This window comes from Mauremys reevesii, linkage group 4 (genome assembly GCF_016161935.1).
Source record: "Mauremys reevesii isolate NIE-2019 linkage group 4, ASM1616193v1, whole genome shotgun sequence".
Classification (NCBI taxonomy): Eukaryota; Metazoa; Chordata; order Testudines; family Geoemydidae; genus Mauremys; species Mauremys reevesii.
Window position 1 is genome coordinate 18,351,218 of NC_052626.1, and position 27,600 is coordinate 18,378,817.

Genomic DNA, 27,600 nt, shown 5'->3' on the forward strand with positions numbered 1-27,600 from the left:
TTTTCAACATATGTTTTCTCTGAAATTCTTTTGTTGTAAATAAATGATACTTTGCTTTCAGAAAGCTGTTTGGTCACTGATTAGAACTGTCATTGCCCTGGAAGATACAGGACTGCAGGGTCTGTGTCTAGGTCAGACCAGCTGAGATAATCACAGTTAGTACTAAGGGACTGCAACCCAGAGCCCGGTCTGATAGTGAGAGAACCATATGATTCCACCCTGGGAGACAGGTGACCTCTAGAGGCCTGAGACCTAAGGGGTGTGCTTAGAGAAACCAGGAGGGCTCAGTTTAGTAAAAGAATTACCGTGACCATTTTTTTCTTAATAGAAAACAAAACATATACAACAGGCAACTTTGTTTAGCATTGTACTGAGATGAACAAAGACAAAATATGCATCAAGTACAAATAGAAAACAATACAATGTATACCTATTTTTAAACAATGCTCCATTAATAAACAGTCAAGATTCTATTTTACATTATATTTCAAAGTACTAATTATCAGACACTCAGTTTCTGTGTCTTGTTTCCTGCAGCCTATTCTTTGTACTTTTTCACCACACTACACTTTATCACTGCAAATCAATGATCAAAGAGGAAACAAGAAGCAAACAACAAAACTACATTTCCCTTCAACTGGTTTCACTTGCAGCTTGGATTCTTCCACCATTGTAAGTAGTAGATAAGGGTGGGCAATTAGTCACACTTCTCCAATTGATACGGACCATTTTGACATCTGTGAGCTTATTATTTAAGGAACAAAAGCTGAAGTCCTTTCTTGCTGAAGACAATTGGAATTTTGCCTAAGGGCTGCAGAATTCGGCCCTCATTAAAAAATTAACACTGCTTAAGAAACTGGTTTTGGGGTTTGCTTCTGCAGCTCTAGAAGTCAGTGACTGGTTTGAGAGCACAAAGATGTCAGAATAGGCCCTTATAATTCAGTGGAACTTCTGTACCATACGTTGAACTCTGTATTGCTTTTCATCAATTTAATGGAATTCTACTTTCTGCTACTAGTTTTTGTATAAAAATAAGTTGAATATAAGTTACCACCAGATGTGTGTTGCTTACACTTGTCATTAGACAGTCCGATATGAAAGACATTCTTTTCAATATTGGCAATACAAGACATGTAATTAAATTAGTTCATATAAAATTCTAACTAATAAGGCACAAAAGAAATAATAGGAAAGTGCACATATGCATGTTTTCATTAAAATAAGCTCATCTTTCTCCCTTGATTAACTAAAGCAAAACAAATATTTCAGCATCTCGCACACATAATATATAGACTAGTTCCTTGAAGCAAGCTGGTGTGATGCACTTCAACAATGTAACTGTCTGGTAACTTCAGGTAATGGAAGCTGAAGTAACAGAAGCTAAAGAAAAATGAAGCGGCAGAGAAAGAATCTCTTGTCCATTATAAAGCATCAAAAATAATGCAAATAAAATCACTTATGTCTGAGATTTCAATAGTAGCCTAAAAGAGCTAGGTACCTAAATTCTTTTGACATTCAAAGGGAGCTAGCTAGGGTGACCAGACAGCAAGTGTGAAAAATCGGGATGGGGGAGGCAACAGGAACCTATAAAAGAAAAAGACCCCAAAATCGGGATTGTCTCTATAAAATCAGGACATCTGGTCACCCTAGAGCTAACTTCCTAACTCCCTTGGGTTTCTTTGAAAATCCTAACTTATATCTTTTTAGCATTGTGCAATGGAAGACTGGAGTTTAATAGTTGTAGCCACATTGCAGGTGCAGTTGGATCTGTACTCTTACCAGTTTCAGTAGGTGAGGTTTTGGGAACAATTTCTGGCTCAGACTTGTTCCTAGTAGTTTTCCATAGCTGAAAGCCTTTCCTTATATCTACTAATAAGGCATCAGTGACACATGCTTCTGGTCTCACATCTCCTTTTTGAACTATAAAGAATGAGATTATAATACATATCAAAATACTTTGATGCAGTGCGCTCTGAAATCCTGAGAGACAGCTACAGCTAAGGGCCTGTCTGTCATCTGCAGACATGTGATCCTCAATTATATGCACAGATACAGAAACCAGATATTGGCTTGAAGGAACTTGTGACAGTCATTTGTGTCAGTAAATCAAAGATTAAGGTCCCAATCCTGCAAAGACTTATGCACTTAATTAACTTTATACAATATGAGTAGTCTCATTGACTCCAATAGAACTACTCACTGAGCAAAATTAAGCATGTGCTTAACTCTCTGCTGGATCAAGGCCTAAGAATCTGGTCAGTACATGCTAATAGGACTTCACCTAATCCATTGCCATCCAATTTTTCCTCTTTAAAACAAAAATCTAGTTCATCTACTTAAAAACAAACAAAAAACCCAAAACACCATTACCATGATTCTAAAATGTCTAGGTGTATACATAGGATGGGAGTTTTCAGAGGAGTTTAAATAAGACAAACACCCAGGTTCTAACTTTATCAGAGCTGATAGTCCCCCAGCTTACTTTAATAAAACTCAATGTGAATAGGAATTGCAGCTAAGAATGCCCACAAGTGCTGAAGTAGCTAGGCACAATTTTCTGCAATAAATATTGAAGAAGAAACTGCAGTCAAGATTTCCAACTCATGTTTGAGTTATCATAGAATAGGGTTAGAAGGGACCTCAGGAGGTCATCTAGTCCACCCCCCTGCTCAAAGCAGGACCAATTCCCAACTAAATCATCCCAGCCAGGGCTTTGTCAAACCTGACCTTAAAAACCTCTAAAGAAGGAGATTCCACCACCTCCCTAGGTAACCAATTCCAGTGCTTCACCACCCTCCTAGTGAAAAAAAGTTTTTTCCTAATATCCAACCTAAACCTCCCCCTCTGCAACTTGAGACCATTATTCCTTGTTCTGTCCTTGTTCTGTTATACCCATATAGGATGAAATTCACCTTGATGCATTGGGCCAACGCCACTTGAGTCCTTATTAAACCCAATTTGGAGAGCTTAAATGGTGCAGAGGGCCTTGTGCTGTCTCTCTGCATGGCGGGTAAATTTCACTCTTAATTTTATATTTAAGTAACTTTCCAATATATTAAATTACTTTTTCTATTTACAGTAAAATGTAGATTATTCTAATTAGTAAGACTATATTAAATATTAGTTTACATTAAATGTACTGTTACATGCTAACGACACAACATATTGGAAATACAGTCTGTCCAATGACAATCTTGGCCCTCTTGTGGTTGGTTATCAAAATTCAGATTTTTCTTTAGAAGTTTCTAAAGATCAATAACTGGAACAGATGATATTAAAACGAATAGGACTAAAGAAGAACTGAGCTTTTTTGGTCACAGATTCTTACTCAGAGCTTGTTGAAAAATGCAAAATGTGTGTGTGTGAACATCCAATCAAACATTTACATGAATCCCGTTCGGCTGTGCTAATACGCAAACCTTCATGTAAAATGAACTTAAAATATGAATGGAATTTTAAATTTACACATGCACACGTTTACACTAAAAATGCATATCACTTAGGTGCATACTTAAGTTTAAGAATGCAAGTCATCCAGTTCCTATTCCGCAAAGCATGTGCTTAACTTTAAGCATTTGCTGAATCAGAGCCCTAATCAGGGGGAAAAAAAAAAGGAGGAGGAGAATGGGAAGAGTAACATGTGCTTTGCCCAACACAGCTTAGTTTCAAATATTCCTTAACAGACTCATATCCTAAAAAGATGCAAATGAGTGTTAAAAGAAATGCAAAGAAATCAGAAGCCTCCAAACTGAAATTAGCCTCTATTTCTGCTAATGCATTGTTTACCGTGAGTGATTATTTTCAGCTCTAGCCCCATTGTGAGGGGTATAAGAAAAGAGGTGTGTACATTTTTATCATCCTTGTGTGAAAAGGGCTTCAAAATTAGTATTTTTTAAATTTCTTCCATATCTGATGGAATAACTATGCCAAGGACTTAGAAAATTAACCAATGCTTTTTTGGTCACAAATCAGATTGTCCTTTAAAGTAGCAAATAATTCCAAAATACTTTTGTGAGACTTACTGATATTTCCATATTCTCCTTTTTGCCGCTTAGCTTCCTCCTCTTCAAGCAGTTTCTTTCTTTTCTCTGCCTTTGTAGCTTGTTCCTTCCTTTCTTGGTTTTCCTACATCCAAACATCCAGATAGAATGTGAAATAAAACATCTGAGATAAACGTTAACTGGAGAAGAGCTGACGGAGATATTTGCAATTATAAGCAAAAGCTATTCCAAACATGCTTCTTCACTTGATACCCACTGCTGTGGCTCAGTCACTGGGCTGTTGGGATGAGTGGTAGAATGAAGGCTGTTCAGAGTAAACACCGGGTAGGCCTTGCCTACCATGTTTTGAGTCTTGCTATTCAGTAAGATCTTTACTCCCTTCTAAAAATGTATCAGTTTTGCTTACTCACTTTTACACATCGCTAGCTTTTACTTCACTGAGGCCAGCCGGTCATTTTAAGGAGAACCCAAGAGATTGGAGCGTCCTTAATTCTTTGTAACAAATAGCGGATTTTTGTATTAGTTTGTTCACCCATTCTCTGCACACCTGCTTGGAGGTGGGGGGAACATAAGCAGGTGAATAGCCCCATTCACTCCTATGCACTGAGATCCAAGGTCTGGGTAGCCGATATATTGGTGTAAAAGGGCCTAGAAGGGAAGGGGAATTCATACTTCCATGCATGGGTGATAAGTTCAAATCACAATGTAGCCCTAATTATTCACAAGTGTAAACCACCTTTAGTGCCTTGATAAATAAATCCCTGAAGGTTTTCATTGTGTTAAACACATCTTGTAATGACAATTTGTTTCGATCTTCACAGAGGTAGTCCGCAAGTTCTGCCTTCTTCTTTTTAATGGCGGCAAGCTCCTCCTCCAGTTCCTTCAAACCGTTTATATGGCCCTGAGACATATTTACAATGCAATTTATTGAGGTTAAAAGCAACATGCATCTCAATTACCCGCAAGTCTCAAGGGGAGGGGCAAAATAGTTAACAAATCAACGCAATAGCGTTTAGAAAATCAGACAGAACTCTAAGTACTGCTTGCTTTGGAAACAGCAATTCATGGAAAGTTAGAACTAGTTACAGTATGCTACTTTACTTGTAATTACATTACTTGTTGTTTTCCTCAAAAATGTGTAACTATTGGGGAACCTCGCCTACCCTTAACACATCATGTAGTCTCACAGTCACAACATGACCACTTGGCATTCTTGGCCAGCATTACATGGCTAAGCAGAAGATTTATGAGGAACATGACTGTCTCCCTGCCCTTAATTAATATTACCCTGCTTTAAGACTCTCTCTAATATGACAGGCTCTGAAGGATGGTGTGATAGCGAATTATTTACTTTGGAGATGTGCAATACATATACAAAGGTTTAGTTTTGTTTAAGATGCACCTACTTTCTAAACATAGGAAGGGCCTGATCCTGTTATGTTAAGTTAAGCAGAGTTAGATTGGACCCATGATAATCAATGCTTATAAATGCATGCAAAAGAACCTTTCTGTTCTTCAGGAATGTGAGCAGTTTTTTCAAGTAAAAAAACCAAACCAAAACAAAAAAACCACAACACAAATAACTCCTCTGCTTTTCTAGAAGATGTCATGCCACAGTGATACATCTGTATACTGTAGAATACTAGGCTTAATTTTAGCTTTTGAGGGGGATTAAATGGACCAGTGGTTCAACCATTTCCATACTGTGACTGCACATAAACTCTGAAAAAGGGTTCAGGACCTTCCTCCCATCTAGGTTTAAAGGTACACCCCTTCTTCTGACCTGTTTGTGATCTCCTAGAGATATATGACATCTTGGAAGAGGGAAGCATGAGATGGATCAGACCCATGTCACTTACTTGAATAGATTTTCCATACTGTGCTTTTAAATCATCTATTGATGACATGTTATGCTCAATTTTCAAAAGTTTCTTTAAATGGGCATCTGCCTCTGCCTTCATAACTTCAAAGTTGGTTCTGAAAATTCCACAGGAAGGTTGTAAACCAAGAGGATTGCAAACAATATAATGACTAGCCTGTTTTGTTAACAGAGGAAGGATGTAAAATCCCAATCCTGCAAAAGCATCCCAATGGGTGGACTTCTGTGTTCCTGGGGAACCTCAAAAGCATATGTGGCAGCAGCATAGGGGCCCCAACATACCTTCCAGTTTCTGATTATCCCTTCATGGTAGGCAAAGCATTGTATCCACATAACGTGAGGCAGAATTGTACTGTACATCCAAACGTAAACCGCTAAAGCAGCATTAAAGCCACCCCTCCTTTCATATTTACAGATGAAAACCTGGATATCTATTTAAATCAACAGGGTTTTTGGTTTGCAAATTTGTTTTGAAAATTCTCACCGAGTGGCTTAACCCCAATACCATTAAATTAATAAATATATGATGAGCATATTTATACTAACAGTACTCATATTTCAGCTTTAGGTAATGGGATATTTATACTTTTACCTTCCAACAGCATTAGCAAGCTACTTCTTCAGAATTTAAGCTAAAACCAAAATGCTCCCTATTTTCTTAAAATTAATACACTCTTTGCATTTAATCGTTTAGCAACTGCTTGACTATGTGAGTCCATCTCCAGATTTACAGTTTCTCTCAGTGACTAGCTGCAAGGAAAACATCAGACTCCTAGAATACCATAGAGTTTCTATGAATGCATATAGCATAAATCAGCACTAATTATAATGTTAATTCTGATGTGGCGTTTCCCTCAATGACTGTGTTCCTCTTTGGATAAATACTTAGTCACTGGGCAAAAGAGAGAAAGAAAATTACTCTGTAATCCAGTGGTTATGGTCACCCCCCTAAAAGGAGAGACCTGGGTCCAGTCTTTCTTTCATTATTTATCCATAGTGGAATAGCTTTAGCAAGAGAAACTGAGGGAGCCCCACCTCAGAATATCCCATGGCTCAGTGGTTCTTGAGAGGTGAGAACCCCCTGTTCACATCCTTTCTTCACTTGTGCCTGAGAAGGGGGAAATGGGACCTGGCTTTCCCATATTCCAGGCAAGTGCTCCAACCACTGAGCTACAAAGTTATAAGGCAGATGGCAGCAACCCCTCATCCAGACAGATTTTGAATCGGACCCGATCCAGCAGGATGCCTCTGAGCATGCATACTGGTCAGATCAGGCCTTGCATATGACTTATGCAGCCAAATGCCCAGCTTCCACTGGTTTGTGAAATCACTTTGGGGGATTAGGCAGTCTGCAGCAGTGCACATGCTCAGAGGCAGAATTATAGGCACCTTGGGAAATCTGACTCTGGAAACATAGACTCAGAGCAAGTTTAGGTGTCTACAGGGTTCAACAGGAGTTTTGTGGATTGCAGTAGAGCCAAAACTGGGACTTGAGTGCCTACGTTCCTGTTTTAGGCACCTAAGTCTGGGGTTTATGTGACTAAGTACTTTTATGATTCCCACATTAAAGATTAAAAAAAAAAGGTCATACCCTTCTGCCTTTGAAACACATTCAAGGTCATTGGGAAGCTGTAGTAGATCCGTGTGGTTTTTTTCAACTTCCTAAAATGTAAGTGAAATTTGTTTATTTTGTATGGTGCATTTCCTTATACATGTGGGCACTGAGACACTTAATTTTAAAAAGTGAGAACTGAGAAAGTATGGTTTACATGTATTGGGATAAGTTTAACCCTATTATTACTCCACTGACTTAAACAGTCTCATAGTTGTACATACGGGGAGTATCAGTATATCGGACTCTACTATGTTGTAATCTGATAATTGGTACATATAAGATAAATGCTGCATCTTATAGTAAGTGCTCCATGCTAGATCCTCCACATACCTAACAAGAAACTCTTCTTGAAGCAGATTTCTTGGGCAGAGCCAAAATGCATAGAAGTCAAATCAGAGGTGTATGAGTAAAGTTTTCTTTGAATTGCTCTGACCCTAGTGTGTTCCTATAGATGCTCTCCATTTGTGTTGACAAAGCAACCTGATGACTGTTCTGATTTGCGCTGGTCTATTTCACCTACAAGGGGGCAAAAAATGCAATCCAGGAATGGCATAGAAAAGGAGCATTCTGAAGACATCTTTCTTCTAACCACACCTCCTTTTCCTGCCTTGCCAGCACCAGAGAGAATGTGGGCCATACAAGCCTCTGTTCCGGCTCTATGCCACTTGCAGGATCACCTTTCACTGGGGTGATGCTTGCCAGGGCTTGTGGCCAATGTTCACTAGCCATCCCATGCAATGCAAGAACCTGACCTTCTGTCTCTCACTAATAGAGGACAGAAAATTCATTTCATTTGGCAGATTGGCCCTAGCTTGAGAATAGCATGAATGAAGGTGCAAAGATAGGAGGAGACGACAAAAGGAGCAGCAAGGAGATATTACATTAAAGAAGCTTTTAGAAATGGAAATCATGCCTCCCCAATCTATTAGAATTCTTTGAGGGTGTCAACAAGAACGTGGACAAGGGTGATCCATTGGTATAGTGTACTTGGACTTTCAGAAAGCCTTTGTCAAGGTCTCACACCAAAGGGTCTCAAGCAAATTAAGCAGTCATGGGATAAGAGGGAAGGTCCTCTCATGGGTCAGTAACTGGTTAAAAGATAGGAAACAAGGGTAGGAATAAATGGTTAGTTTTCAGAAATTAATTAGCAGGGTCCCCCCCACCCCAAGGACCAGTGCTGTTCCACATATTCATATGGAACAACATATGGAAGCAATGCTGTTCAACATACTCATAAATGATCTGGGAAAAGAGGTACACAGTGAGGTGGCAAAGTTTCCAGATGATACACAATTATTCAAGATAGTTAAGTCCAAAGCTGACTATGGAGAGTTATCAAGGGATCTCACAAAATTAAGTGACTGGGCAACAAAATTGCAGATGAAATTCAAAGCTGATAAATGCAAAGTAATGCATAGTGGCAAACATAATCCCAACTATACATACAAAATGATGGACTCTAAATGAGCTGTTGCCACTCAAGAAAGATCTTGGAGTCATTGTGGGTGATTCTCTGAAAACATTCACTCGATGTGCAGCAGCAGTCGAAAAAGCTAACAATGTTGGAAACCATTAAGAAAGGGATAGAAAATAAGATCATAAAACCACTATATAAATCTATGATACACCCACACCTTGAATTCTGTGGGCTGTTCTGGTCACCCCATCTCAAAAAAGATATTGGAATTGGAACACAGAGAAGGGCAACAAAAATGATTAAGGGCATGGTACAGAGGGCATATGAAGAGAGGTTAAAAACCTGGGATTGTTCAGATAAGAAAAAAGGAGATGACTAAGGGCAGTGGCACATAAGCCAATTGGGTGGGGCCCCAGAAAAATGGGAGCCCTCACACTCTGACAGCTCCACCCAGGCGGCGCTCCTGCCAGGGAGCAGGATTGAGACATGGGGGCTTGCCTCAGTCCACCTGCCCAGTGCTCCAGCCGGGGAGTGGGACACGGGGGCTTGCCCCACTCCACCCACCCAGCACTCCTGCAAGCCCCTGCACCCCAGAAGGAGCCCGGGGGGACTGCAAGCAGAAGAGGTGGGGAGAGGCCCCCACTTCTTCTGGTCCAGGGGCCCCACAAAACCCTCATCTGCCCCTGACTAAGGGGCAATATTTTAGAGGTTTACACAATTATGAATGGGTGGAGAAAGTGACTAGGGAATTGTTATTCACCCCTTCACATGAGAACCAGGGGTCATCTAATGAAATTAATAGGCAGCAGGTTTAAAACAAACAAGGAAGTTCTTCGTCACACAACACCCAGCCAGCCTGTAGAACTCATTGCCAGGGGATGTTGTGAAGGCCAAAAATATAAGTGGGTTCAAAAAAAGTAAGTTCATGTAGGATGGGTCCATCAATGGCTATTAGCCAATATGGTCAGGGATTCAACCTCATGTTCCGGTATGTCCCCAAGCCTCTGACTACCAGAAGCTGGCATTGGATGACAGAGGCCAGATCACTTGATAAATTCCCCTGTTCTGTTCATTCCCTCTGAAGTATCTGGCACTGGCCACTGTCGTACAACAGCATTCTAGGCTAGGTGGACCATTGGTCTGACCCAGTATGGCCATTTATATGTTAAGTCAAGAATAGGACCTTGGTATAATTTAGATGGTACTGATCCTGTCCTCACTGAGATCAATGGCAAAGCTCCCATTGTCAACAACAGGTACAGGAGCAGATCTTAAAATGTAAGTAAGGTACATTTTAAATTAGAGCACATTAACATTAGCTGATTGTACATCTGGAAATATATTACTTGCAAGGCTAACTTCCCAGTAAGAAACTGCAGTGGTACCTCCAAAATATGGTGGAGCAGAGTAATAGGAGTTTGGTTCGCTTTGATTTCAGTTAGTTTGAGCAAAGTGTTAATTTTAAAACCACCAGCATCTCCAGTGTGACGCCCCTAAAAGATAAATAAAATAAAATAAAATCCTTGTTTCACCTTAAAATAAAGCTCCATTATTCAATTTTTGTTATTTTTATTTTATACATACACAGGAGACTGGATTGCAATTATATTTTGCCATCTATAAAAATGTAAAGATTTAAAAAAGCCTTACTTACATAGTTCAGAAAGTTTCCAACTTTAAGAATCAACTGACAGAAAATGGGCAGCCGGTGACTGGTAAGAAGTGCTAAAAAAATTAAAATGGATGGTTTAAATAAATTCAATGAAGGACTTTGAAATTGGATTTTCCTGATGTTTAAACAGGGCTTGCACAAAGGCTTTTATCAGATTATGCAGGGCCAGTATTTTTATGGCTTTGGAAACATGCCAGGCATAGGATTCGTTTGTCCCAGTGCAAAAAGAAGCAGGAATAAATAAGTTGAATAAAAGTGGCCCAAGTAGGCTTGGATTGTATAGTTGCGTGGAAAGTTGATCTTCCCTTTTAGTTTAGAATATGTCTGTGTTTAAATTCATCAATAGGAGGAAGAACTGCTTGAACAATTTCTGAAGTGCATCAAACCAAAAGGGTCAACATCACATGTTTTTCTGTGCATGTTCCCAATGGTTAAAAAAAGTGATGGTTTTTGCACACACAAAAAAGAGCCTATATTAAAACAAAGAACAAACGGTCTATATACAGAATTTGGGACCTTCCCCCTCACTAGTGGAGATCTTTGGTAGGAGTTAGTCAGCACACCTATATTTTACTCACAATCTGCTAGAATCATTCCCCCATTCTGTGTGTTCCATCTCACAGCTGAACTGTACAAATTGCAGTTCTGCATTATTCCAGAAATTGGAATCTGTGGCTAGCGCTCCCACAGAGCTTCCTGTTCGATAATAAGAGACTCATTTGGCCTAGGTGCCATTTCATTTCAACTAATGGTGAGTTTTCACTTGGCTTTTAGCACAAAGCATGGATACAATTGCATCTCACTTACTTTCACAGGCTCTCCTGACCATTTGTGCTTCAGGCCATAGCAAATCCAACAGACTGCTTGTCTCTTCACAGAACAGCATACATTCAATTCGCAACTGGTAGCTAAAAGAGAAAGTCAATGCAAGTAATACAGACGTGCTTAGCTGAAGCATGTCTAGCATGACAGCAACACATTGCTGAACTAAGACCAGAGCAAGGGTTATCTTGTTCTCTTAATGCCACCATGTGAGATATTTCCCTCATTGGATTAGATTACAAATAAATCAAACAAATAAATCAAATGTTTTAGGCATTTAGACAAGTGTCCTATAAACAATTATCATGCCCCCTCCCACCAAAAAACCCACATAGGCAACATCATATTGCAACCTATGCAAGAAAAACACATCATAGCAGTTATGGTAATAAAATAATAATACCTAGCACTTCCCATCAGTAGATCTCAAAGTGCTTTACAAATGGGGAAACTGAAGCATAGGGAGGTGAAATGACTTGCCTAAGGTCACCCAGCAGGCAAGTGGCAGACCTGGGAATAGAACCCATGTTTCCTGAGTCCGAGTCCACTAAACCACACTGCTTCCTGTTATACAGCTTTGTCTGGGGTTTGTGCTTCTCCTCTTAAATGAGAGGCAGTATTTGCCAGCACGGAAATCCTGAATCCTTCTCAGTGATGCACAGTGATCCACAGTAATGTATACAAATGTTGGAATAGCCAAGAAAGCATTTTAAAAGGGTTATTTTAAAGCAATAAATGCAGTTTGAGACTGATATAAACTACATTTCTACAGCATTTTGCAGAATGTTAAAAACAGTCTCTCTGTGAATGAAGAATAGTCAAACCTTCAGATTTTTTGTAGAACACCACTACAATTTACAACATCACAGTATCAGAGAGGTAGCCGTGTTGGTCTGGATCTGTAAAAGCAGCAAAGAATCCTGTGGCACCTTATAGACTAACAGATGTTTTGGAGCATGAGCTTTCGTGGGTGAATCACAGTGTTCTCATAAATAGTACAAAGATGACTGTACGTCTGCCAGTCTGCCCAGTTAATTCAGGAAGGCTGTTCCTCTGGTGAAACACTGCCTGGCACACACATAATCCAGTATTTAGTGTATATTATGAGACCCTTGACAGTGGCTGGTGCACAGAAGAGAGGAGTCGACTACAGCTGCAAATAGAGGAGTTGTTACTTAAGGTGAAGCAGGAGAGGCACATGCGTCTAGTGTTGTGGGCTTAGTCCCCAGGGATGATCCATGTTGAGAGAGAGAGAGAAACTCACACACACACACACACACAAATCAGTGAAGATTTCCCTTACCTAGTAATCCCAAGGAGGAGGAGATAAAATTGGTCTGCATTTGCTAGTTTTGCTTTTTCTTTGCAGGATTTCAGGTTCTCTATCTAACAAGGAAATAAATCCGTTAACACTAATAACTGCATTTGATAATTGCATTCCATACTCACAGAGCCCACTTTTCAAAGTGACTGCCTAATGCTGCACATATCAATGAGTATTTCAATGGACAAGGTGGGCAATTGGGCATGCAAGGACCATTTTGTGAGTGCAAATTCATAGATGGTCTCTGCTCTAAAGAGCTTACACCATTCTTTTGTTCTGTGTTGTATGGCACCCAGCACAATGGGGTCCTGGTCCATGCCTGGGGGGTCTGAGGATCTATCACCGGACAAATGAATATTAATATACACCCAAGTTAGGCAGCCACTTCTGAACTTAAAGTCCCTCTGGAAATTTGTCTTCTTTAGAGAAGCATATATATGCTAACACAGTGGTTTTTAACCTGTGGTCCATGAACCTCTGGGGGTCTGCAGACTATGTCTAAGGGGTCGTTACCAAACAACAAAAGTTTTCAACTTGTGGTTAGCAGACCACAGTCTGAGATTTCCAAAGGGATCTGTACCTCCATTCAAAAAATGTTAGGGGTCTGCAAATGAAAAGAGGTTGCAAACCACAGTGCTAACATATTTTAACATTAGACTATCACCAGGGCCGGCTCTAGCCAAAAAAAAAAAAAAAAAAGCCACGAGCGTGACCTGCGGCAATTCAGCAGGAGGTCCTTCGTTCTGAGTGGGAGCGAGAGTGAGGCACCCTGCCGTCGAATAGCTGGACGTGCCGCCCCTCTCTGGAGTGGCCGCCCCAAGCACCTGCTTGCTAAGCTGGTGCCTGGAGCCGGCCCTGACTATCACCCAGCCAATTTAAAAGGACCACTGTGCTAAACCCAGTGTTTTAAATGATATCCACTCTGAATCTCCCAATGTGCTGTTCTCTAATCTTTGTCTCAGTGCCAGATCCTGCAATCAGCTCCAGATGGGAAGACACATTACCTCTTAGAGCACCCTTGGATCCAGTTGCAGGATCTGTCCCATACAATGTGAGATCTTAAGAGCTGGGACTGTGACTTCGTCTGTATTTTATACAGAACCAAGCACACTGTAGATGTGTAAGAATTAATAAATAGTGTCAATACCTCATGCTTTTCAGGCAGTAGCTTCATTAGCTGCTTCAGAGTGTCAGCATCAAACTTGGTCCTGTCCCCTTTCTCAATCATGTTAGCAACCTCCTCATTTGAGCTGCAGGAAAGACTTAAAAGCTACAGTAGAACTAGGAGTAACAAGCCAAAAATAAGAGGAACTGATTCTGCAGCTTAACATTGTATCAGTAATGGATCAAGGTCAAATGGACATTACTGCTTTTCCCCCTCTACTGCGCTTACCTTGCCTTTACTTCTAGGATCATAGGTGTGCTAGAAAAATAGGATGATACTAAGAGGGAAACTGTCAAGATAGGTTCTTGGTACATTCCTGCTTAGATGATTAAAACAGGAAGAATTTTAGAAGCCTAATGTATTTGTCACTGTTTGCAGGGCTGGCTCCAGACCCCAGCGCGCCAAGTGCACGCTTGGGGCGGCATTTTGCCGGCAGGGCGGCAGGCGGCTCTGGCGGACCTTCCGCAGGCATGACTGCGGAGGGTCCACTGGAGTCACCTGCCGCCCTCCCAGCGCACCCTCCGCAGGCACGTCTGCAAGAGGTCCCCCGGAGCCGCGGGACCGGCAGCGCGCCCCCTGCGGCATGCCGCCGTGCTTGGGGCGGCCAAATTCCTAGATCCGCCCCTGACTGTTTGTTTATGTTTCTCGGCAACATTTTGAACTTCACTTGGCTTGCATGCTGAACCTAGAGTGCTCCATTTGGTTGAGTTTCCAGTATCATAGGAAAAGAGTCTCACCCCGCCAGCTTCCTCCTCTCCCTTCTCCCCCCGCCACCTTTCAGAGAAGTCAAAGCAAAACACAACTCTCCTTCTGCTTTAATGAAGACGTTTCACTAGTTTGGGATGGGCCCAAACCAGAATGTTTTATCCGAACCCCCTCTTGACCTCTCCCTGCTGTCCCAAACTTGGTGAAACAAGATACATTTGACTTGAATCCAAAAAATTCTGGAGTTGGTTCTGCAAAACCACAGCTACTAGACTAACTGGGGTAGAGCATGACCACCAAGCTGAGAGCAGAAGAGGTCACGCTTACGTGGATCTCGTCGCTCACAAACGGAAGGGCAGGCTCAGCTAGCTCTGCAACACCATTCCGACCTCTCTTTGACCCCATGTGGGCCACTCTCTACATTTAGGGCCCATGCAGAGGGAGGAAGCAGCGACTGGATGGGCTACATGCCATTCTGTCCACCCTCCCTCCCCTACATCACACACAGAGCGCAGCGTTTATACTAAGTTAATACAGGCTGGGGCTGAGTTATCTTTTCCGGGACATTCCCTCCATGGTACCAATTTCCTCTTAAAGGTGGGTCCTGGAGTAACCATGGCCCAGTAGGAATACATTGCAGTGTGGCTCCAGTGGAGATGTCCTGTTACATGGTGGGTATGTGTGTGTGTGTGTGTGTGTGTGGGGAGAAAGTGCACCTTCACCATGTGAGGAAATCTCTGTGGAAGAGATTTAGTCAAGGACCTGCAGCGATCTCCTCCCTTCACAGCATCCCATGGGCTAATTCAGCCCATGATTTTGATAACATTCTACTATTAACTAGTAGGGTATTTTCCTCTTGAAAGAAAAGATGACTCAAGACTGACTATGTTTTGGGTCTAAATTACTTGAAGTGTTTCTTTAAATTATTAAACGGATTTAGAACTTCCAGTGAGGAATCTCCATGCACGTTTGATGTCAGCAATTAACATTTATGTCACTAATGCCCATCAGATGCACCAATCTGAAAGATTCCTTTGTTATTCTGTATGAATATTCCCTGTCTGGATGCTTAGCCTATTCACCCTTAGGTCCTATAGCACAATCCTGGACTTGGTCCAGGAATATATTGCCAAGCACGTTACTGTTTTAAAAGAAAACACATTTTGACTCACTATTAAAGGTATTTTAGGGGATTAAAATATTTCTGTTGAATTGATTTGCATACCATGGTTGTATTTTATTCAGTAATGAGGTACTCTTCAAATCTTACCATTTAAATTGCTTCAAAAATATGTTCAAGAGGAGGCTTTTCTTCATATCTATAAATGTGATCTGTGTCAAAAAACGCAATCAGATGAGAAGAAACGTTTTCCTTGATTTTAATAAAATATAGGCAAGGGCTTTTTTATTTTAGTGTATCTGGTTTATATTACTTACATGGCACTTTTCATAAATTAAGCTCAAAGCAATTCACAAAGGAGTGCAAGTATAATCTCCTGCTTACAGCTAGAGAAACCGAGGCACAGAAAGGAGAAACCATTTGTCCAAAGACTAAGGGGGCAGAGTACCCCAGCATGCCTGACTCCCTGCCAGTACCCACCCACAAGACTGCACCTAACCTTCATTGGCACTAATGGAATATTGTTTACTGTAACACTGTCTATCATATGCCTTAAAAGCATATGCCATATGCTATCAAGGCATGGGGAGGAAATATATCCCTGGCATCTTACTGCATTATGAAAGGCTAATAAGAATAAAGAGTCAACTATCGTATAAAAACACAGGAGACAACTAAAAATAAGAGTCTTTCATTTTAGGTGAGCCATTTCCATGATCTTTGCCATAGCCAGAAGTGAGGCATACCCAAGTACCTCTTTTGGTTCCTTTATTTTGGGTACTGCTGTCTCCTTGGGGCTTGTTTGTGAAACACAGAAGAGTTGCTCTATACTTGTGTAATCAGGCTCTATAACTTCATCGCTGCTGCTGGTCACTGAAGCCCACATGGAGCGACTTTCTGAAAAAGATAAGGTAATAAGACTGGCTACAGAGACATCTGAAAACTCAGCACATCATGTTCAAAGCAATACTACTTACTAAAAGCGAAACACTGGGAAATTATTTAAGAGCAGCAGTTCCCACAGACAATATCCTAAAAGTTTGAAGGCTAATTAGATCAGGAAAACTACAGCCATTTGTAATTAAATAAACTGAAGACAGCAGCTGAGCTAAATGGATTCTACTAACTTCTGTTTGCTCTAGCTGATCGGTTACATATTGCAGAGTAGCAATATGCACACACAGGACTTTGAGCTCAAATTAGGTTAACATCTCTGCCTAAAATACTTAAGGACTCCCAAGGCTGCATAAACTCTCCTGGAAATGGGCTGGTGACTGATGTTTTCTGGCAGCTGCTTCCATCAAAAATAATAATGTCAAAACATCAGTTAAAAAAAAAAACTAATACCATACATTGGTGAAGTTAATTGCTAAAACATTATTGTGCTCTCTAAATGAATTTGTAGACTCTTCTAAGCAAAAATCTTTAAAAACATTAAATTAGTAAAGTCCTATACCCCTTTGTAATAACCCCATTTTATGGAAGAGAAACTGAGGCAGAGAGAGAGCAAGGTTGAGTGACATATCAAAGGCCTCACTTAGCAGAACTGGAAACAGAACACAGATGTTATGAGTCTCAATCCTGTGCTTCATCCCCAAGGCCCTCTGACTCAAGCAAATATTTCTACTAACTAAAAGCCCAGTTTCTCAAGCCCCACTATGCAGTGCGATGCTTGTGGGGGGACGGACAACATGACTCAGAGTAGGTATAAGGAGCCACCCACATGGAGCAGCTTGCAGTGATCAGGGCCTAACCTTTGGTGGTGATGTTTTTCTTAGAGTTATAAAGTCATTAAATGAATGCAGTGTTACAAGCACCTACCTCTCACCACATCCCAGGGAAGCTTCTGCCAGTCAAATGGCTTCATTCTTAATGTTGGTGTCTTTGCCTTCTTAGGACAAGGCTCGCTTTCATGTCCAGAAGAAGCACCACCAGGTGCAGTATTACTGCATGTTGGGGGATAAGAGGGTGGCATAGGTACCATACTTTGCCCAACACAAGGCCACAGAGGGGGTGGCGGGGGCAGTGGTGATGGTGGCAGAGCAGGAAGTGGAGACGCACACTGACTTGGCAGCACTGAACAGGCTGGTAGCTGGGAAGACAGAGAGTTCTCTGAAGTTCTTAGTGGCTGCCGTGAAAGGGTTATAGTTTCAGGAGGGCAGATAGTTGTAGCAGTGCACTGATCTGCACTGAGGGACTCCTCTTCTAAGTCCATGTCAACCTGAATACACTTGTTCACTTTTTGAACCAATCTCTTTTGTGCCAACTTATTACTATTTGGACATTTCTTGTGTGCTGGAAGTCTCTCCATGGCTTCCTCAATGTTGTTTTCCTCTTCTACAAAATAATACAGCCTATGAATTAGCGAGGTTCTCCAGTACTGACAAGTGCAAAATTCCATATGGAAATACAAAAGGAGCAGGCCTTACTTGAAATATTTCACCTGTTGATGTTTAAATCTGCTTTGCATGAACAAATTCTATTTTAAACATGGTTTTAACATGTCCATGTCAGGGACTAATCCAGCATTAATGAGAGCAAAGCCCAGACCACAAACTTATGTGCTGTCTCCACTGTTCACCCCTCCCCGCCTCCAGACCCCTTGCATTGTAACTTTAAAGCAACGAGAAGCAGGTACTAGCTAATGGGAAACAATCATTCTGCTTCCCTTGTTGCTCCCTTTCCTTATCACTCATCCATTGATTGGGCTGTTTCACCTACTTCAAGGACTGAGAGGAAGTCAGTGCAGATGCTTCCCCCCTTCCCACAGTCATTCACCTGTGAGGGAAAAGACCAAACAGAAATCTGATGTAAGCCACACCTAGAATGAGTCACCCAGGCCTGAGATCCAAGGATCCTAAGTATTGCCACTGAAATTACTTAGACTTCAGAAATGAGAGGCCCTTGAAAGAAGCTGTAGGTAATATGAGTAAATAGTCTACACCTGGGGAAAGCCCAGGGTTATGTGGCTGGGCTGGCTAATTGCCCTAGAAGCCTACATATGGCATGAGTAAATTGCAGACAAGTTTGAAAATTAGTCAATTATTCCTATTTTTTTGTTTTCTCTCTCAACCAATTTTTAAGCCATAGTAGATCTTTACCTCTCACACTGCGATTGTTTAGTTTCCTTCATAGCCTCTTGTAAGGGATCCCCTCAAAGGCTTTTTGAAAGTTCACCTAAATCATATCCAGTGGTTCTCCCTCATTCACTACTCTATGGATTCTCCCAGAGAATGTTAACAGGTTGGAGAGGCAGAGTTCTCCTTTATAGTAGCCATGCTGATACAACCACATCACAACACATTCCTCAGTGTTTCAAATAGGTGGTTATATCAGCATGTCTTAAAAACTAGAACTATCAACAGGCCAGAAAACATTAGTTTCCTACCCTCAGTGAAGTCACTAGCTAATTAGCAACATAGTGACTAAGGTTGGAGAAATGAACAAGGCTAATCCAGCTTTAAACAGGGGTCCCAATCAAGAAAACTCTCATACACATGCCTAGCTTTATACAAGTGAGTAGCCCCATTGAATTCAATGGGATTTCTCACAGGCATAAGTGTTTGCAAGCTCAGGTTCAAGTTCTGAATGCCTGGTCAAATGAAGTCCCTTTGAACTTTCCCCCCATATTTTATTGGAAGTGTGGAATGAATGGGAAGATGACCAGAAGGATCCCTTGCTGGCAAGACAATTGCAAGGAAGAACCTGATATAGGACCTATATAGGAGCTAGATAGGAGAAGTTGCAGAGATGGACAAATTGAAAGAGATTTCAGGGAAACCAGCAGCCCTTTGTGCCTACATGGACCCTAATAGGGCTAATAGAGAAGGTATGTGAGCCTCTACCTATTATCTTTGGAAAATCATGGGAGACAGGAGAGATTCCAGAAGACTGGAAAAGGGTAAATATAGAGCCCATCTATAAAAAAGGAAATAAAAGCAACCCAGGAAACTACAGACCAGTTAGTTTAACTTCTGTGCCAGGGAAGATAATGGAGCAAGTAATTAAGGAAATCATCTGCAAACACTTGGAAGGTGGTAAGGTGATAGGGAATAGCCAGCATGGATTTGTAAAGAACAAATCATGTCAAACCAATCTGATGGCTTTCTTTGATAGGATATCGAGCCTTGTGGATAAGGGAGAAGCGGTGGATGTGGTATACCTAGACTTTAGTAAGGCATTTGGTATGGTCTCGCATGATATTCTTATCAATAAACTAGGCAAATACAACTTAGATGGGGTTACTATAAGGTAGGTGCATAACTGGCTGGATAACCGTACTCAGAGAGTAGTTATTAATGGTTCCCAATCCTGCTGGAAAGGTATAACAAGTGGGGTTCCGCAGGGGTCTGTTTTGGGACCTGCTCTGTTCAATATCTTCATCAACGACTTAGAAAGTATGCTTATTAAGGTTTGCAGATGATACCAAACTGGGAGGGATTACATAGAAAGTAGAAAGTATGCTTATTAAGGTTTGCAGATGATACCAAACTGGGAGGGATTACAACTGCTTTGGAGGATAGGGTTATAATTCAAAATGATCTGGACAAATTGGAGAAACGATCTGAGGTAAACAGGATGAAGTTTAATAAAGACAAATGCAAAGTGGTCCACTGAGGAAAGAACAATCAGTTTCAGACATACAGAATGGGAAGAGACTGTCTAGGAAGGAGTACGGCAGAAAGGGATCTAGGGGTTGTAGCGGACCACAAGCTAAATATGAGTCAACAGTGTGATGCTGTTACAAAAAAAGCATACATGATTCTGGGATGCATTAACAGCTGTGTTGTGAGCAAGACACAAGAAATCATTCTTCCACTCTACTATGCGCTGGTTAGGCCTCAACTGGAGTATTGTGTCCAGTTCTGGGCACCGCATTTCAAGAAAGATGTGGAGAAATTGGAGAGGGTCCAGAGAAGAGCAACAAGAATGATTAAAGGACTAGAGAACATGACCTGTGAAGGAAGGCTGAAAGAATTGGGTTTGTTTAGTTTGGAAAAGAGAAGACTGAGAGGGGACATGATAACAATTTTCAGGTATCTAAAAGGGTGTCATAAGGAGGAGGGAAAAAACTTGTTCATCTTAGCCTCTAAGGATAGAACAAGAAGCAGTGGGCTTAAACTGCAGCAAGGGAGGTTTAGGTTGGACATTAGGAAAAAGTTCCTAACTATCAGGATGGTTAAACACTGGAATAAACTGCCTAGGGAGGTTGTGGAATCTCCATCTCTGGAGATATTTAAGAGTAGATTAGATAAATGTCTATCGGGGATGGTCTAGACAGTAATTGATCCTGCCATGAGGGCAGGGGACTGGACTTGATGACCTCTCGAGGTCCCTTCCAGCCCTAGAATCTATGCATCTATGAATTGTAGGACTAGGACGTAATTTCTCACTCCTAATATCATGGTGGTCTCCCAGAGCACATAGTCCAATCATTTAGTAAAGATTTTTTTAAAGTGTTATCCATTTCTCTGACTAGCATAAAGTAAATGTCATTTCAAACTGTCCATTACCACTACCATGGATCAAAATGGTGATAGAATGCCTGGGAAAGGACGTTTGCTGGCACCTTAGACCTCTGTGAAAGATACTAGCCTATGAGATCAATATCTAAAGGACAGTTTGCTTTTGAAAACCCTATGGGTTTATTGTAGCTTATTGTTAAATCATTTGGTCTACATGGGCTACTAATAATATCTGATCAGACAATGGACTTACCCATGGAGATGTAAGGCAGTCTACCACATCTAACCAATACCCTGCTCTTATATAAGCCTTTCCTTGGTATATCTCAAACCACTGTGCAAGAGATGGAGTAACATGAATTTCTTTTCACAGATGGGGAAAATAGACAGAAAGATAAGTGGTTTACTTGAGGTGGCAGAATGGAAATAGACTTCTGGTCACCTGACTCCCAGTCTAGTGGCCTATCCACTGATTCCTGTTGCCTCCCTCACCTAAAGGACCTAGCTGTCTCAGTGGCAGACTGGAAGGAATATATGAAACAATGTAATAACTCCCTAGCAGAACATTTGAGTGCCCCCCGCCCCATTAAGCCACCAACATGAAAGTGGTGGAGAGAAGAAGCCTACTGCCTTGCAAACGTGGTGTGAAAAGATGCAGGGAAGCCACCGATGGCTCAGGGAGAGGGCATTCAGAACTGCCCAAGACAAGAAAAAGAAAAATGGTGTGAAGATGCTTCCTGGTTTCTTTGGCTACCTACTGACATTTTATAATAAACTTTACCAGTCGTCTTCATCACTAACCTCAAGAGGAAAGCAGGTGGAAACACTGCCTATTGCACTTCAAATGGCAAGGAAGCTAAGATCTATAGGCAGTGGGAAGACTTCTCTAAGGATTGCAGGTAAACGTCTACTTCTTTAAATAATTTGTGTAGCAGCAATAACTACCGCACTGACCATGCATTTGTGCACAGGCTTAACATGCATGTGAGTAGCACCATTGACCTTAATGGCACTATGAATAAAGTTATTCTCAGGCATATTTGTTGGACTGAAGCCTTAGTATTTATATAATACTTTGTATTTCCCAAGTTCTGGATTAACATTAATTAATGAATTTTAAAAGTGATTTGCAAAGGGATACACAAGTCAATGATAGAGTTGGGATTAGAACTCCAAAATTTACCAGTTCCCAGTCCTATACTACTGCCCTAACAACAATTCTACAGTAACCCAAACCAACTCTCATCCCAAAAACCCAGCACCTTTTATATTGATGACAATATATTCACTCACTTTATAATATATCCACAGTAAACTTGGGAACAATGGCACCTAGGTTAAAAGAAAGTGTTAAGACTATTGGCTTGTGGTTTTTAATCTTTATGAACAAGAGCTTTGCATTAGAAACCCACAAAAGCATCAAATCAGTCAAAGTTACATTTGATTTATGTATGAAATGGAATCACTTCAAATTTTAGAGAGCCAACAGCTAAAGACCTAAAGTAGCAAATGAGCATTATTTATATCTGCTGTCTACTTGAAGTCTCTCACTGTGACCTTCCATAATGATTTTTGTACAAATAATCACTAATGCTTTCCCAAAGGTAAAATAGATTTTTATTTCTTTTATGCAAGCAACTTAATGTATCCTCTTTAGGATCTTACAGTCTTTGTATTAAAGTTGTACAGATGTTTGTAATTACTCTAGCAGTGTAAGTGAGGATTTTATTACTGTGAACTATCTTAATAAGCAATAATCCTTTTGGTGTTATAAGTGTTAAGACTAAAATGAGATGATAAATATATTAGAAATAATCATCTTAAACTTCTACTGCTTATGCGTGTTAATTATGCTACTGGTGGAATCGGCAATAGACAATTAGGAAGCTTTATTTTTTTCAGAGAACTGTTTTAAGTTATTACTGTAGGATTCTTATATAGGCAGAGCAACTTTTTTTTTGTAAATCTGTTTAAATATGAATATGTTATGTACACTTATAGTTAATATGCTTTGAATGATAAAGGGGTTTATAACAAAGTGCCACCATAGATTATACTTTGAGAACCTCTAGAGAAATCTATGCTGTTAGACAGCTTAAGAGTTTATTAAAAAGAACAGGAGTACTTTTGGCATCTTAGAGACTAACAAATTTATTTGAGCATAAGCTTTCATGGGCTACAGCCCACTTCATCAGATGAATAGAATGGAACATATAGTAAGAAGATATATATACATACAGAGCACATGAAAAGGTGGAAGTTGTCATACCAACTCTAAGAGGCTAATTAATTAAGATGAGCTATTATCAGCAGGAGGGGGAGAAAACTTCTGTAGTGATAATCAAGATGGCACATTCCATTCTATGCATCCAATGAAGTGGGCTGTAGCCCATGAAAGCTTATGCTCAAATAAATTTGTTAGTCTCTAAGATGCCATAAGTACACCTGTTCTTCCTTCGAGACAGTTGACAAGAAGGTATGAGGATACTTAACATGAGGAAATAGATTCAATTTGTGTAATGACCCAGCCACTCCCAGTCTCTATTCAAGCCCAAGTTAATGGTGTCTAGTTTGCAAATTAATCCTAGTTCAGCAGTTTCTCATTGGAGTCTGTTTCTGAGGCTTTTCTGTTGCAAAATTGCCACCTTTAAGTCTGTTACTGAGTGACCAGAGAGGTTGAAGTGTTCTCCTACTGGTTTTTGAATGTTATGATTCCTGATATCAGATTTGTGTCCATTTATTCTTTTGTGTAGAGACTGTCCGGTTTGGCCAATGTACATGGCAGAGGGGCATTGCTGACACATGATGGCATATATCGCATTGGTAGATGTGCAGGTGAACGAGCCTCTGATGGTGTGGCTGATGTGATTAGGTCCTGTGATGGTGTCACTTGAATAGATATGTGGACAGAGTTGGCATCGGGCTTTGTTGCAAGGATAGGTTCCTGGGTTAGTGTTTTTGTTGTATGGTTGCTGGTGAGTATTTGCTTCAGGTTGGGGGGCTGTCTGTAAGTGAGGACTGGTCTGTGAGGGATCATCCTTCAGGAAAGATTGTAGATCTTTGATGATGCGCTGGAGAGGTTTTAGTTGGGGGCTGAAGGTGACAGCTAGTGGTGTTCTGCTATTTTCTTTGTTGGGCCTGTCCTGTAGTAGGTGACTTCTGGGTACTCTTCTGGCTCTGTCAATCTGTTTTTTCACTTCAGCAGGTGGTATTGTAGTTTTAAGAATGCTTGATAGAGATCTTGTAGGTGTTTGTCTCTGTCTGAGGGATTGGAGCAAATGCGGTTGTATCTTAGAGCTTGGCTGTGGACAATGGATCATGTGGTGTGTCCTCGATGGAAGCTGGAGGCATGCAGGTAAGTATAGCGGTCAGCAGGTTTCTGGTATAGGGTGGTGTTTATGTGACCATCACTTACTAGCACAGTAGTGTCCAGGAACTGGACCGCTTGTGTGGATTGGTCCAGGCTGAGGTTGATGGTGGGATGGAAATTGTTGAAATCATGGTGGAATTACTCTCAAGGGCTTCTTTTCCAGGGGTCCAGATGATGAAGATGTCATCAATGTAGCGCAATGTAGAGTGGGGGTGTTAGGGGACAAGAGCTAAGGAAGTGTTCTAAGTCAGCCATAAAGATGTTGGCATACTGTGGGGCCATGCAGATACCCATAGCAGTGCCGCTGACTTGAAGGCACTTTAGCTTGCATTGCAGTTAATGTTCAAGTGAGCCTGCAGTGATATTTAAAGAAAAGCTGCACAAGAAGTTTCTGACTATTAGAATATCTGCATCTTTACATACAAGATGTACTATTTTCAAGCATTTAAGAGGAGCCCTCATATCATTCTAATTAAATCATCTTAGCTATGCCTTAATAAACAGAGCAAGGACTGGCTTGCTATAGAAACCTGTGAAAATGAGACAATTATCTCATGGAATGCAGGTGGCTAGTTAAGGAATAGCAATTCTATTAGCATGCATAGAGGCGAGGAGCCAGAGCTTGATTGAAATAGGATATCCTAACTGAGATAATCCAGTTAAAGTAAATTTACCTACAACTGCCAGTATCGTGGCTATTTCTTTTCAATAGGCTGCTAAATCAGCCTAATCCTAGGAGGGTTACCAATGTCTGTGCTATGACAGAATGCAAGCGGTGTATCTTTTTCACATAAATCTATTTTACCAATAGATTGAAAACATGTGATGTAGAAGCACACAATTTCCCAAAGTTAGGATTTAAATTCTTACTTTGTAAAAGGTTAGATTTTTTTTTTAAAAGTCTTACTTACCAGTAACTTTGAGAGTCTTTGCACAGCTCAGTTTTCAGTTCCTAGAGTTATTGAAGATACATAGCTACATTATCATGTCCGACCTTATTATCTGTAGTGGATATTTGAAAGCCCATTCATCTGCTTCAAAAACCGGACATTTCCTTTTTTGCAGACATACTAGCTCAGAAGATTTGTCTTAAAAGCTGACTTGAAAGTAAAGTGAATCTATACGTATTAGTTTAAAATGTGAAATATATAACTATTCATAGAATATCGGGATTGGAAGGAACATCAGGAGGTCATCTAGTCCAACCTCCTGCTTAAAGCAGGACCAATCCCCAGATTTTTACCCCCAGTTCCCTAAATGGCCCCCTTAAGGATTGAACTCATAACCCTGAGTTTAGCAGCCCAATGCTCAAACTACTGAGGTATCCTTCAGGAAACATGGTAATGTAATAAAATGACTTGTTTGCTAAGTAAAGAGAAGCCAACTAACTATAAATCTAACATGTATAAATAAACCAGACAGAAAGCTAATCAATCACATATATAGCAGGTTTCCAATCATTGGAGAGTACATACTTCTGATTGTCTCACAATGAGCAACATTGTTACAATAGGTATTTAGTATTTTGCTTGTTTCAAGGATTTGGTAATGTGATGTTAATTTTTGTGATTTCACAATTTTTTTTTGTTTTCTCATTTTTTGAGATCTTTATAAAGAGATAAAGATGTTCAAGAAAACCGTAAACACGGTTTTAAACCAAATCAGGGATCTTAATTCCTACCCAATAAGCAAACTATTTAACATCCTACCCTCAAGAGTCTTTTTACTCTCAACAATGTCAGGAAAAGTTATATGGTCTTCAAGGAGCCACAAGACTCTGGTTTCGGAGAGGTTTTAAAGGGACAGCAGCAACTTTAAATTTACTCTTCAGTTTGTGACTGTACATACGTTATTATTGTTAGAACAAAAAATTTGTATTAAGACACCAAAACAAGGGAAGCTGTGAATGGTGTTTATTACCAGTATTTTAAGTTACTCACCTATTTCTGATTTAGTTAAATAATGTCTAGATTTTGAGAGAGAGACTTGAAACGAGGAAGGGAGAAAGAGGTGATGCTAATGTTTAGCAAATCTGCTGTAATATTGTCTTTCCTTTTGTTTAGTGCTGCTTGTCTATAAAAGCCCTGATAAATTCAAGATAATTGCTCATGATATACAGGCATTCAAGGTCTACTCTGTAGCAATGCATGAGTGATCTTTGCTCCTCTGTTATATCAGTGCTGGATTAAATTAGAATCCGTATTTAAAAATAATTTTTTTCCCTAAAGGGCTGTCAGATTTTCCATTATAATCCTGCTTTTTTGAAAGTTTATTCGTTAGCTATTTTAAAACCATTTCTGGTGGGACACCTGCCTTGGCAAATGTGCATGACCCTTATCCAGAATGATCACAGAGCTGCTGTGTGCCGAAGAGCGTGAAAGATAAATCAAGAGTAGCACGTATGTAGTGCTGGGAGCCCTGTCATATACCAATAAGGTAGCCTTGGTACTGTGCACATTCATAAAGAACATGACTGTACTTCTTAAGGATCGTGACAAAGGAATTTCTTCAGTGTCTTCATTGGGGACTGTATGGCTCAGGGGCTTAGTGACAGACTATAAAATTTTCAGTCTCTAGGATGGTGGTTGGACTCCAGACAGGTAGTGGTTGAAGAGATTTACCATGTGTTTGCTATCGTGTGGCGTATGTGAAATGAATTTGTGGTCTTTGTCCGAATCCCTGTGGACAGCCATGCATGTCACGAAACCTGGCCTCTGTTACGCAGGAGCTCAGGCTCGATGATCATAATGACCACTTCTGACCTCAAAATCTATTGAGAACACAAAATTCCAATTGGCACTCCTTCCCACCCATGTTTGCAGAGAGGCTAAGGACTGAATATACACAAACTACCCTCTCGCCTTTCTAAGCGTTAGGGTTGCTACAGCACGTCCGTGAGATGGTTGGGAAAAACTTGAACTACTTGTACCTATGCTTTAGTTGCCTCATGGATAGCAGAAGCCTTTATGTCCAGAGATAGCTGTGTGGTAACTTCCCCAAGAAATGCACTCACTGAACATGGTAAGAAACCCACAACTTTTCATC

The 27,600-nt window shown here is 40.6% G+C and overlaps 1 protein-coding gene across 2 annotated transcripts; it reads right to left on the reverse strand.

Moving 5' to 3' along the window:
- Nucleotides 1-413: 413 nt before the first annotated feature.
- On the reverse strand, nt 414-16,615 carry LOC120403895 (inverted formin-2-like). Of its 2 annotated transcripts, none has more exons than XM_039535822.1 (13): nt 16,475-16,615; nt 15,871-15,932; nt 13,878-13,980; nt 12,710-12,792; nt 11,392-11,492; nt 10,567-10,637; nt 10,298-10,405; nt 7,472-7,542; nt 5,861-5,978; nt 4,738-4,902; nt 4,023-4,125; nt 1,780-1,920; nt 414-1,380 (listed from the first exon to the last, which is right to left on the reverse strand). In XM_039535822.1, the coding sequence occupies exons 1-13, from the start codon at nt 16,604-16,606 to the stop codon at nt 1,352-1,354; spliced, it is 1,287 nt and encodes a 428-aa protein (XP_039391756.1). In that variant the 5' UTR covers nt 16,607-16,615; the 3' UTR covers nt 414-1,351. The 2 variants fall into 2 exon arrangements, with proteins under 2 accessions (XP_039391756.1, XP_039391755.1); XM_039535821.1 differs by having other exon boundaries at nt 13,878-13,992.
- Nucleotides 16,616-27,600: the final 10,985 nt, after the last annotated feature.

Coding starts and splice junctions, on each gene's coding strand:
- LOC120403895 (XM_039535821.1), bottom strand. CDS start 16,606: ATGTGGGCTTCAGTGACCAGCAGCAGCGATGAAGTTATAGAGCCTGAT. Junction 5,979..7,471: donor TGTGTTTCAAAGGCAGAAGG/GTATGACCTTTT, acceptor TGGAATTTTCAG/AACCAACTTTGAAGTTATGA. Junction 1,381..1,779: donor AACCTCACCTACTGAAACTG/GTAAGAGTACAG, acceptor ATTTTTCTTTAG/CTTCTGTTACTTCAGCTTCC.